Here is a 13,524-nt window from a genome sequence, read left to right on the forward strand (position 1 = left end):
GTATATCTCGGATGAGGATATAATAAATAGACTGGATGGGGAGTCGCAGCAGTGTCTACAATCAAGAGGAGAATGTGGCCTGGAACGGAAATTGCAGACGGTACGCGTTTCTCTAAGGTACGATTTTCAAACAATGTCCAATCGTTGCCATATTCGAATGAAATTTGAGACTCGAGGGGGCTGAATATTTCAGGGTTATACATGACAGGCAGGTGAAAGTGTGTAGGCTTTGTATTCAGCCTGGTCATGTAGTACATGATTGCCCTGAATTTAGGTGTTACAAATGTATGGAGCAGGGGCATTATGCACGGGAGTGTCCTGGGAGAAAGATGTGAATCAATTAACTGTATATGTGGTGAAAGGGTGAAGAGCTTGCGATAATGAATTAGAGAGGCTCAGTATCTGAGGAAGGGTGTGTGGAGGAAAGTGATCTGGGAGAGGAGAATGATAGAGGGGATCAGTGGGATGCATGAAGGGGTGAGAAATCCCAGCAAGTCTGCAGAGATGGGGGTGACGGAGCTGGGATCCAGTATGGACAGTGCGGTAGAATGGTTAAATTCAGAGGGTGTGGAGGGAGAAGATGCGAGATGTGGAAGAGCTCAGATCGATTTTCAGAAAGCTGAGTGTGGCAAGGACCCATGCACAGAGCCTCTAATGGAGGATGTACAACCTGACGGGACTCTTCAGAATGTCAAACCTATTGTGGGGGAAGGGAATGCTCCAACTTCTCCTAACAGTCTGATGGGATCAGGGGATGAGATAGATTGGAGTGCTTCAGGCTTCAGTAAGTCAAAAGAGAATATCGACAAAGTGCAGTAAGAAGCTCAAATATCTGAAGGAATGAGGTGAAATCTATGGCAAATGTTTGTGTTAACTAATGTCGGGTATAAAGATATTTTCTTTAAATGGACGTGGGTTGAGTGGGGCTGACAAGCTGAATGTTAATAGCATTGACGGATGCAGATATTATATGTGCACAGGAGACAAAATGGTCTCCTGTATCTATGGGTTTTGTGAGTAGAGTATGGACAGATCTATGTTTTGTTAGTCATGGGGTAGTAGGTGCATGTGGGGTGGTGATACTGATTTAAAGGGGGGTAGTGGAAAATGTACAGAGAGTGAGAACGCCTTATGAAGGTCGACTTCTTGCTGTAGATTTCTCAGTGGGTTCTGTTGACTATCGTATAATTAATGTGTATGCCCTAAATGTAGAAAAGGAGGGAGGTTTTTTTTCAGGGCATTTCGGGCTCTGTGTAATGACAATACAATTTTGGTTGGGGATTTTAATGTGTGGTTGGGGATTTTAATGTGTGGTTAAGTCGGTTAGATGCGACGAGCAGTGTGCAATTCCGCTCTGACACCTCATGAAAGGAACTGTTGCCGGTTATGGGAGATTATGATTTACATGATGTATGGAGAGAACGTTACCCTGGGAGGGATTTTTCTAGAAGGCAAATAGTTTTAAATAAGGTGAAACAAAGCAGGATTGATTACTGTTTAACAGGAAAGCATGTACAGCATCTAATACATGATCCTGAATATGTTTTCAATGCTTTAAGTGATCGTGCTGTGTTGGTATTTTCTTGTAGAGTAAAGACACCTACTAAATCTGGTGGGCTGTGGTGTTTAAATAATAGCTTGCTAGAGGAGGAAAACTATATTGATATGATATCAGAATGTTTTTGGAGGGCCAAAAGACAGCAGTTAACCTCTACCGCTTCTCTCCCGGATCCGGGATCCTCATCAAAAAAGCTGACTAGCCTAGCGCGACAGGGATATCATATAATATGCAAGAAATCACAAGTCCAATACAGCAAATGAAAGATAAACATCTTGTGAATCCAGCCATCATTTCCGATTTTTTAAATGTTTTACAGCAAAAACACAATGTATTTCTATTAGCTAACCACAACAGCAAAAGACTCAAACGCATATTTTCACAATTTTTCTACCGCATAGGTAGCTATCACAAAACCGACCAAATAGAGTAATTAGTCACTAACCAAGAAACAACTTCAGATGACAGTCTTATAACATGTTATACAATAAATTTATGTTTTGTTCGAAAATGTGCATATTTGAGGTATAAATCATAGTTTTACATTGCAGCTACCATCAACATATCACCAAAGCAGCCAGAATAATTACAGAGAGCAACATGAAATACCTAAATACTCATCATAAAACATTTGAAAAATACATGGTGTACAGCAAATGAAAGATAATCTTGTGAATCCAGACAATATTTCAGATGTTTTACGTGTTTTACAGCGAAAACACAATATAGCATTATATTAGCTTACCACAATAGCCAAACACACAAATGCATTTATCAGCAGCAAAAGGTAGCGATCGCAAAATATATAAAATTAATCACTAACCTTGACCAACATCAGATGACAGTCCTATAACATCAGGTTATACAATACACATATGTTTTGTTCGAAAATTTGCATATTTTGAGCTGCAAATCGTGGTTATACATTGTGAATATGTAGCATCGATTCACCAGATTGTCCAATATCTCCATTCACTCACCTAATCTGACCAAAGAAATCATAAACTTTAATAAAAAATACATGTTGGACAGCAAATGAAAGATACACTAGTTCTTAATGCAACCGCCGTGTTAGATTTTTAAAAATAACTTTACCATAACAAACAGCTTACGTTATTGCAAGACAGCGCCCGCAAAAAGGAGGAAAATAGGACTCAACATTTTTTTCCTACTTTTGCTGAGCTTCCATCAGAATCTTGTACAAGGAGTCCTTTGTCCGGAATAAATCGTTGTTTGGTTTTAGAATGTCCTTCTCTCCTGTCGAATTAGCAACCTTAGCTAGCCATGTGGCGCGAACATGCCCATCTTCTGACGCGAAGGAAAATTCCAAAAGTCGCAATAAACGTTGAATAAACTGATACAACTCGGTTGAAAAAAACTACTTTATGATGTTATCACATCTATCAAATCAGAGCCGGAGACATCCACCATCTATACCAAACGCTTTTCAGAAGCCAATGCTGATGTCCTTCCCGCGCCTAGGTAGAGAAAGGAAATTCTGGTCACTTCATTCCAAGAGCTCTTGTTCGACCTCACATCAAGCTAGACACCCAATTCCACCTTCCACTGCCTGTTGACATCTAGTGGAAGGCGTATGCAGTGCATCCAAATCCATATATATTAAGCAATTGAATAGGCAGGCCCTGGAACAGAGCATCGTTTTCAGATTTTTCACTTCCTGTCGAAGTTTGCTGCCAAATGAGTTCTGTTTTACTCACAGATATAATTCAAACAGTTTTAGAAACTTGAGAGTTTTCTATCCAATAGTAATAATAATATGCATATTGTACGATCTAGAATAGAGTACGAGGCCATTTAAATTGGGCACGATTTTTTCCCAAAGTGAAAACAGCACCCACTATTCACAAGTTAATGGAGGAGAACATGGGGTTGTGGTGGGAGGAGCTGAAAATCAAATAAGGAATTGACTATAAAATATGCTGTTAAGAGGAATTATTTTTTGAAAAAGAAGGAGGGAACTACGTCAGAAGGTTCAATATGAACTTGAGTGTATAGCAAATGATGATCATGGGGTGGAGGATTATATACTGGCTAAGGATGCACTTGATGAATATGAGAAGAAGAAATGTTATGCGGCGATTGTAAGGAGTGCAATATGCGATAGAGGGAGAAAGATGTACTTCGTTTTTCTTGAATTTAGAATAAAGAAGGCAAGAGAAGACTTATATTACGGAGTTAATTAAATGATAAGGGGGCTAAGGTTAATGATTTGGTGGGGATTCTGGAAACGGTAGAGAGATATGCTTATTTAAAAAAAGAGGTTAATGTTTCCTGTATGGATAAGGTGCTTGATCATGCGGATACAAAGTTAAATGATTAATGTTGCATCACTAAATGGGAACAGTTTGATAAATATGAACAAATTGGAGCAGGTTTTGGTGTCTGTTAAAGCAGACGTGGTGTTTAAGAGACTAATTGGACGGACTCCAAAATGCTGGCGATTAAGAGCAAATGGTCTGAGCTATTTTTTGTAGTCACAGAAGTGAAAAAACATGTGGAGTGGCTATTTTGGTAAAAAATGTGGTTCAAAATGTCAAGCAGGTATATGCAGATAATCAGGGCAGACTTATGTTATTGAGTTTAAAGTTCAAGAATGTCATTTTGTCTAATTAATCTTTATGCTTCGAATATTGAATCGGAAAGGAGAGATATGTTTAATAACATAAGAAAACTGTGTTCAGAGAACTGTATACTAGTAGGAGATTTTAACGTGAAGTGTACTAGAATGGATGTCTCGAGATGTGATAGTTTGACATGATTCGTCTAGAAATGCTTTATGGGAATTAATGAATAAGGAAAATCTTGTAGATATTTGGAGGGCTGAAAATTTAAATAGAAGAGAGTTTGAGAAGGCAGGTGGTGTTAAATGAACTAAAACAAAGTAGAATTGATTTATGTTTAGCAAAGGTAGATGTGGTACAACAGGTCCAGAAGATGTCATAATTTTTACAGCATACAGTGATCATGCAGTAATGTCATTTCAGATAGGTTTTGCTGTGGAGATGGGGGGAGGTGTCTGGTGTTTAAATGCCAGTCTGTTAAAGGAAGAAAGTTATATAAAAGGAAATTTTTGAATGTATCGAGGATGAAATGTCTAATGTACTGTTAAGAGAATGTGTGTTTATGGTGGGAGGAAGTGAAAGTTAAAGTAAAAAACAGGAGTATTAGGTACTCTAAAAATCGTAACCGTTTAGATAAGCAGAAAGAAAAAATGCTTAGAAATAGGATGTTACATGAACTTGAAAAGGCTGATGCTGATCCAGACTATGATGTTGTGAACTATTTGAAAATCCATGCAGAGCTAGGGTTTTATGAAAAAAAGAAATGTTTAGGGGCTATTGTTAGGAGTAAGGCACAGTACGCCTTGGAGGGAGAGAAATGTACTTCCTTTTTTCTGGGGCTTGAAAAACAAAAGCAATTTAAGAGTTATATTGTAGAATTAGAAAATGAAAAAGGTGTAAAGGTAAATGATTTTGTTGACATCTTAGATTCAGTTGAATCCTTTTACAGAAATCTTTATAAAAAGAATGATGTGGACAAAGTGTGTGTAGCAAAAGTGTTGGAGAAAATCAGTGCCAAAGTATCTCAGGCAGATAGAATGATGTGTGATGAAGATATTAATTGTGGAAATCAAAAAAGCAATTGAGAACACTCAAGGAAATAAAAGTCCAGGTTTGGATGGTTTAACAAATGAATTCTATAAAGCTTTTGTGGATATTTTGGCACCCATTTTATTGAAGGTTTTTCAGTATATGGAAGAGAATAAGTAAATCCCTGAGTCTGTCAATTGGTATGTTAACCATCTTATTTAAAAATAGAGGCAGTAGGTTAAAGTTAGAAAATTATAGGCCTATTAGTCTTCTGAATTCAGATTATAAAATACTGACTAAAGTTTTGGCTAATAGGATGAAAAAGGTGATTGGAAGTATTATTACATCAACACAAGCCTACGGAAAACCTGGAAGAGATGTTGCCGATGTAATTTGTACAATTAGAGATGTTGTTAATCAAATGAAAAAGGTGTAGTTTTAACTTCTGGCTGCAAGCCCGAGGTCGGTACACTTATGACAACAGCCAGCTCAAGTGCAGGGCGCAAAATTCAAAATATATTTGAGAAATATTTAACTTTCACACATTAACAAGTCCAATACAGCATTTGAAAGATAAACATCTTGTGAATCCAGCCAACATGTCCGATTTTTAAAATGTTTTACAGCGAAAACACCACGTATATTTATGTTAGCTCACCACCAAATACAAAAAAGGACAGACATTTTTCACAGCACAGGTAGCATGCACAAAACCAACCTAACCAAGAACCAACCAACCTAACCAAGAACCAACCAAACTAACCAAGAAACAACTTCAGATGACAGTCTTATAACATGTTATTCAATAAATCTATGTTTTGTTTGAAAAATGTGCATATTTGAGCTATAAATCAGTTTCACATTGCAGCTACCATCACAGCTACCATCAGAAATAGCACCGAAGCAGCCAGAGTAATTACAGACACCAACGTCAAATACCTAAATACTCATCATAAAACATTTGAAAAATACATGGTGTACAGCAAATGAAAGACAGGCATCTTGTGATTCCAGCCAATATTTCCGATTTCTTAAAACTTCTTGCGACTACAGGGGGTGCTGTTCCGAATTAGCATTTTGTCGTCTCCAAATTAAACTGCCTAGTACTCAATTCTTGCTCGTACAATATGCATATTATTAATTCTATTGGAAAGAAAACACTTTCTAGTTTCATACAAAGTTGGAATGATGTCTGTGGGTGACCCAGAACTCTTTCTACAGCGAAATCCATGACAGACAGTGAAAGGTCTGAGAGCGAAGCTCTGGTTTCAGATCAGTTTTTAAGGTCTCTGTCTATCCTATGGAACGACACGAACTGCACCCGCCTTCCCCTGGATGTCAGTAACCAATGAGAAGTGGAATGGGCCTTCTCCGTAGCTCTCAGAGGTTATAAAAGACCAAGGAGTGAGAGTAGCCCCCCTTTCGACGCTCGCCCTTACGCAGGAAGGGACCTCCGGACGCCATTTTCACAGGCTCGGTTATCAACTTGAAATGTATCCGTCTGTAATTTAATTCGATATAGGACTTAGAAACATCATAAGGTAGTTAATTTAAACCGTTTTATAGGAAATTATATCCGTTTAGTGCGATTTTGAGGAATTTCTTTGTTGTGCACTCTGAAACTTTGGACACGTTTTTGGGTCCCGTTCGATCGTTAGTGGATATTTCGAAGGACAGAGGACATCTATCGACCAAAAGACGTTTATAACATAGAAAGGATACATTGCCCAAGAATATGATGGAAGAACAGCTCATAGTAAGCAATATTTAATATGATAAATTGTTGTTCTGTCGAAATATTTTAAACGCATATTTCGCCATTTTGTTTGGTGTAGCTTCACTTGGCGAACCCTGTATTGAAAAGTAAGGATAATTTTACAAATGTAAATCAGCGGTTGCATTAAGAACTAATTTGTCTTTCGATTCCTGTCAACCCTGTATTTTTTAGTCAAGTATATGATTAGCTTTCAATTAAACTAGATCACTCTGATAGATGACGTCAGACATATTGAGGCTTGATTTCCTAGTATTTTTATTGTGTAACCACGGTTTTGTATGGCTAAATATGCACCTTTTCGAACAAACTGTATATGTATGTTGTAAAATGATGTTACAGGAGTGTCATCGGAAGAATTCTGAGAAGGTTAGTGAAAAAATTAATATCTTTTGGCGATGTTGACGTTATAGCGCTCTTTGGCTGGAATCGATGCTCTGGTAACGTTTGCACATGTAGTATGCTAACTTATCGATTTATTGTGTTTTCGCTGAAAAACGCTTAGAAAATCTGAAATATGGTCTGAAATCACAAGAACTGGGTCTTTCCATTGCTATGCTTTGTCTATTTTTATGAAATGTTTTATGATGAGTAAATTGGTCATACACGTTGCTCTATCTAGTAATTCTAGTCGATTTGTGATGGTCGGTGCAATTGTAAACTGTGATTTCTACCTGAAATATGCACTTTTTTCTAACAAAAACTATCCTATACCATGAATATGTTATCAGACTGTCATCTGATGGTTTTTTTTATAGGTTATTGGCTATCAATATCTTAGTTGAGCCGAATTGGTGATAGCACCTGAAGGAGTAAGAAACTGATGGAGTTAGAATAGTGGTGTATTTTGCTAACGTGTTTAGCTAATAGATTTACATATTTTGTCTTCCCTGTAAAACATTTTAAAAATCTGAAATGGTGGCTTTATTCACAAGATCTGTATCTTTCATCTGGTGTCTTGGACTTGTGATTTAATGATATTTAGATGCTACTATCTACTTGTGAAGCTATGCTAGCTATGCTAATCAGTGTGTGGGGGGTGGGGGGTGATCCCGGATACGGGGTTGAGGTTCGGTAAAGGTTAAGTGTTTTACAGCGAAAACACAATATAGCATTATATTAGCTTACCACAATAGCCAGAAACACAAGCCATTCCCCAGCAGCAAAAGTTAGCGATCGTAACAAACCAGCAAAAGATATATAATTTTTGACTAACCTTGATAAGCTTCATCAGATGACAGTCCTATAACATCAGGTTATACATACTTATGTTTTGTTCGAAAATGTGCATATTTAGAGCTGAAATCAGTGGTTATACATTGTGCTAACGTAGCATCTTTTTCCCACAACGTCCGGATATTTTTCTGGCACTCACATATTCTGACCAAATAACTATTCATAAACATAACAAAAAAAATACATGTTGTATAGGAAATGATAGATACACTAGTTCTTAATGCAATCGCCGTGTTAGAATTCTAAAAATAACTTCATTACGATATGCAGTTTACGTTATGGCGAGAGCGTGCCCAAAACCTGGCCGCAAACTACTAGTACACATGTACGACAGATATGTGAAATAACATCATAAAATGGGTCCTACTTTTGATGATCTTTCATCAGAATGTTGTACAAGGGGTCCTCTGTCGGGAACAATCGTTGTTTGGATTTAGAATGTCCTCTTCTCCAGTCAATTAGCACAGAAAGCTAGCGAAGTGGCGCTAAGCTCGTCTGCGTTTGTTCACGAAGGAAACGCAACACGCCTAACGTCCCGAAAAAATTTCAATAATCTAATAAAACTATTGAAAAAAACATACTTTACGATGATATTGTCACGTATCAAATAAAATCAAAGCCGGAGATATTAGTCGTCCATAACTTCAGCTTATCAGAAGGCAAATCCAGGTCCCTTCACGCGCTCTCCAGAAAACAGGAAACTGGTGACACGTCATACAAAGAGCTTTTGTTCGACCCCAGATCAAGTTATTCACTCCATTTCTTCTCACTGCCTTTCGACATCTAGTGGAAGACGTATGAAGTGCATGTATTCTAATAAATATCAAGGACCTTTATAGGCAGGCCCTAGAAGAGAGCATCGATTTCAGATTTTCCACTTCCTGTCAGGAAGTTTGCTGCAAAAGGAGTTCTGTTTAACACAGATATAATTCAAACGGTTTTAGAAACTAGAGTGTTTTCTATCCAATAGTAATAATAAGCATATTGTACGAGCAAGAATTGAGTACGAGGCTGTTTGAAATGGGCACCTTTTATCCGGCTACTCAATACTGCCCCTGCAGCCCAAACAGGTTAACAGATACTTTCCCTATAGAGAGGTCAGTAAGGCAGGGTTGTCCTTTGTCAGCTCTGTTGTACAGTGTTTCTACGGAACCTTTAGCTGTTTTAATACTTGGAGACAGAGGTGAGGGGTGTTGGAATCCCAGGTGGTAGTGTCAGTGTTATACATCAGTACGCTGATGACACTACTTTTAATGTGAAGGATGTAGGTAGCATTGAAAGCATTATGAAAATCATAGATATCTATTGTAAGGCATCGGGGGCTGAAGTTAATATAGAGAAGACGGAAATTATGTTCTTTGGGGATATCAATGCAAATAAGTGTGAGATTCCATTTAAGGTAGCAAAGGATTTTATGAAGGTGCTGGGAGTAAATATTGGTGTAGAGGAGAAAGAGGCAAGGGATATAACTTGGACAGGGATCCTCAATAAAATCAAGCAAACTTTGAATTTCTGGAAAAATAGAAAATTAAAGTTAAGGTAAAATAATTGTAGTAAATGCTTTGGTATCATCTAAACTTGTGTATGTTTTGGGAGTTCTAGACATGCCAGAGTGGGTTCTAAATAAATTGAATAATGTGGTGTCAAATTTTATATGGGATGGTAAAGGTGTTAGAATTAAACAGAAAACATTGATAGCAGACTATGATGGAGGTTTAAAACTTGTAGATTTATGTTAAAAGAAAAGCTATTAGGATAAAAATAGTGAAGGAATATTTGTATGACAGCTTAGATTATGGCTGGATTTTTTTTTTTTCAAAGTCTATTTGGATGACAGTGGTGGATGTGAAGATAATGGTTTGTTGATAGGTCTTAAAAGGAAAATGTTTGAAAAGATACCAGATTTTTATAAAGAAGTGTTAAATGCATGGGCAGAGTTGTTGCCTAATGTGTATTATGAGTGTGGGCATATTGACCTAATTATGAATCATCCTGTTTTTCTGAATGAGAAAATTAAGTACAAAGAAAAGGTGTTATATAGTGAAGTATTCATGAGTGCAGGTCTTAGACAAATAAAAGATTACATATGAGGTAATTCCGGGTTTTTTTCCTGAGGAAGCTATTTGACACCATCCATGAATGGGATTTAGAGGTGGGAAGGGGAACAGTGAAGAATATGTAGTAGAAGATAAAATAAAGTATAGCAAGCACATGGGTGGATTTAAAAAAAATAATGTTAGGGTAAGGTTAAAAGAATAACAGATGAATCTGATGTGCACTGGCAACCCCTTTAGGATAAATGGTTAGACTTATGTATAAAAAGACTATAATGACTAAAAAAAATATATATATAAAAAAAGACCAGAATCAGAATTTAAAATAAGGCTTGGGTTAAGAACCAGGGATTCAGAACCAAAAATAGAGACCAGGGGCCAAGCTCAGAGCTGTGGTCTAAGAGGAACAACCCAATGAACAAACGAAATAAATAAGAGACAATCATAAGTGCTATCAAACAATGGCTATTCAACCATGTACAAATCATACCACACTAAAATTTAAAAGTGCTATAGAAGTATCCAAAAAATAAATAAAGGTAAAATCACATCACACTAAGGAATCAAAGAATATAAAAATAAGTGCCATCATATTTATGGTCAGTGCTTAAAAAAATATAAGGAGTAAATCCATAAATAAATAATTGAATATACAAACATTTATAATGGGCGGCTCTCCCACAATCCCCCACCACCTCCCCCACCAAATAACCCATGTCACTGCACCGGAGAGGCCCCCTCCCATCAGGTAAGTAAGCCAAGAAATTTTATATTTTTCATTCAGGCCCTTAGGATCTATCGTATTGAGGCGCACAATCCAAGTTCTTTCCATCCCCTGTCGTTGTGTCCTGGACCAGCTCCCGTTTGTCTCCAGACCAAGAATTCTCAAGCCCTCCACTGCATGTAGGCCAAAATGCAAATACAGTACTCTTATTACCTTTAGCCATATGGTATAGATGTTGTTTTAGTCTGACCTGTAGTGTATTCTTTGTTTCTCCTATGTAAATCTTTTGGCACAATTTACACTTGATTCCATAGATCAAGTTTACAGTGGACAATTCGATCCTCTATCTTACGAGGAACCCCCGCCCGGAGAAGGCATTAACAATATATATTTGGGTCTCCCCAAATATTTATCAAATGTATTAGGTGCCTCTCGTCTGGAAGGCAGAGTGGACTAACCTGTCCCCAAGGTTTTTGTTTCTTCTATAGGCTGAGATTACTTCAATCTACCAGCCCTTCCACAGCTTGCTGAGCTTCCCTGAAGTTAGACCTCAAGGTCCTATTAAATCCACCCAAGCTCCCAGAGTATGTTGTAACAAATGGTATCAAATTGTTTGTTTCTGGTGTTTTATTGTAACCCCCTTCCCTGCCAAATAATTCACCTACCTCTGCCTTTATCCCCCTAAAGAAACGTTTGGAATATCCCTGTGGCCCCAAGGCTCTAAAAAGAATGGTTATGGCCTCCACGTGCTCACCCAATGTACAGATTCTATTGAACCGGATCAGCTGAGATTTAATAATCCCTCTGAAAGTATGTTTTGGATGATTACTTGTTTTATGTAGCAGGGCATGCCTATCGGTCTCCTTAAAGACTTGTGGCCAATGATTTAGTTAACCCATCTGAAAATACAAAGACCTGAGTGTCCAAAAACTCTAGCTTTTCCCTTTGTATATTGTAATGGCAGGATGATGTGTATTGAGGGTTTCTAAAAAACTCAAAGTCCTGCATAGAACTCACCCAAATTCCAAAGATGTCATCCAAATACCTGAGATATAGCAAAGGAAGGGTCTTACATTTAAGAAAAGCTGTCTCTTCCCAAAAACCCATATAAGTTGACAAAGGCTGGAGCAAATTTCTTACCCATGGCAGTGCCATGGATCTGAAGATAAAACTCATCATTAAAATTGAAGTCATTCCTTAAAAAAGACTCAACTCCAACAGATCTAAGATTTCCTTATCCGGGCACTGAGGGTCAGAAAACCTATCAAAGGCTTGTTTTACTGCCCGCAGTCCCAAAGAGGTTTCAATGTTTGTATATAATGAGTTAATCTACAGACAACAAGAATGCCCCTAGTGATAGTTCGAGACCTTTAAGTTTGCCAACAAAATCATATGTATCCTTAACATAAGAAGCGTGCTTCTGGGATAGCGGATTGATAAAATAGTCAATATATTCAGCAATTCGATACGATTCCGATCCACAGTCACTAACAATTGGGCGGCCACTAGGGATCTGAAAGGGCACAGACCACTCTTCCAAAGGGTTATGAATTTTTGGAAGAAGATAAAATTGTCGCGGTCTTGGTACCTCCGGGCCCAACAGGTAAGTATATTGCTTGGAAGTAATAAACTTCTTTTCAAGCAATTCCACCAATGTCCTCTTAATCATGTTTTGAGTCTCAGATTGAATAGAGTGGTCTAACGGGACATAATTTTTCACGTTATTCAATTGCCTGTTAGCCTCCAACAAATACTGTACTCCGTCCATGATTACAATCTGTGACCCTTTATCCGCAGGTTTAATGACTATACTCTGATTGGACCCCAATGATTTAATAGTGTCTAGCGCCAATTGCGTAATATTCCCCTTAGTGACTGGCCCAGGTCGGAACCTCCTAAATGCATCCAGGTCCTTCCTAATCAATGTTTGAATGGGGGGGGGGAGATACAGATTGTACTCTAGGTTCCCAAACCGAGGGATCTGTAAACGGCACAAAAGGAATATCAGTTTCATAATTAAAATGATCCAACAATTTTAACCTCCTATGGTATAGGTGTAGGTCCCTGTGAAGCTCCATCCTATCCAGTATTCCCAGAGTGGGGATAAAAGACAATCCCCGTTCCAATACCTTTCTTTCCATCTCAGAGAGCCTGTATGAGTGTGAGAGATTAGTGATATTTGAATGTGGAGCTGTATCAAGGCACTGTTCTCCCCTTACATGTTTAAATTATCCAGCCAACAGTTTAAGATCATATTTCCTGTTTCAGATGTCCAGTGTACTGGGTCACGTGGCAGTGTGTGGAACCTACGTTTGCTAATCTCAGGTAAATAGTTGCATTTCTCTAGGATTTTTTGATTAAGTTGATCCAAGAGTAACTGTTGCCGTTTTTCCAGTCTATCTGAATAGTTGATAATGGGCAAGTAGAGTATGGCATTGGGAAATTTACTTCCCGCCATTTTCAACAGTTGTTGTAGTTGCTTCCAGGAGTTCAACACCAGTTGTTTCAAAAGGCAGTTGTTTAAACCCCCCGATAGAACCACCTTCTCCACTGTTGGGTGTTCTAAT

At 38.0% G+C, this 13,524-nt stretch overlaps 1 protein-coding gene across 1 annotated transcript in view; it reads left to right on the plus strand.

The window, feature by feature from the left end:
• The first annotated feature begins 444 nt into the window (after window positions 1–444).
• The window catches only part of LOC120060832 (STIP1 homology and U box-containing protein 1-like), a 45,344-nt gene continuing 32,264 nt past the window's right edge, over window positions 445–13,524 (plus strand). Inside the window, exon 1 of the mRNA XM_039010251.1 lies at window positions 445–784. Within this exon, the coding sequence (XP_038866179.1) occupies window positions 445–784 (340 nt within the window). The remainder of the gene's footprint in view (window positions 785–13,524) is intronic.

Source organism: Salvelinus namaycush, chromosome 16 (assembly GCF_016432855.1).
Source record: "Salvelinus namaycush isolate Seneca chromosome 16, SaNama_1.0, whole genome shotgun sequence".
In the NCBI taxonomy this organism is placed as follows: Eukaryota; Metazoa; Chordata; class Actinopteri; order Salmoniformes; family Salmonidae; genus Salvelinus; species Salvelinus namaycush.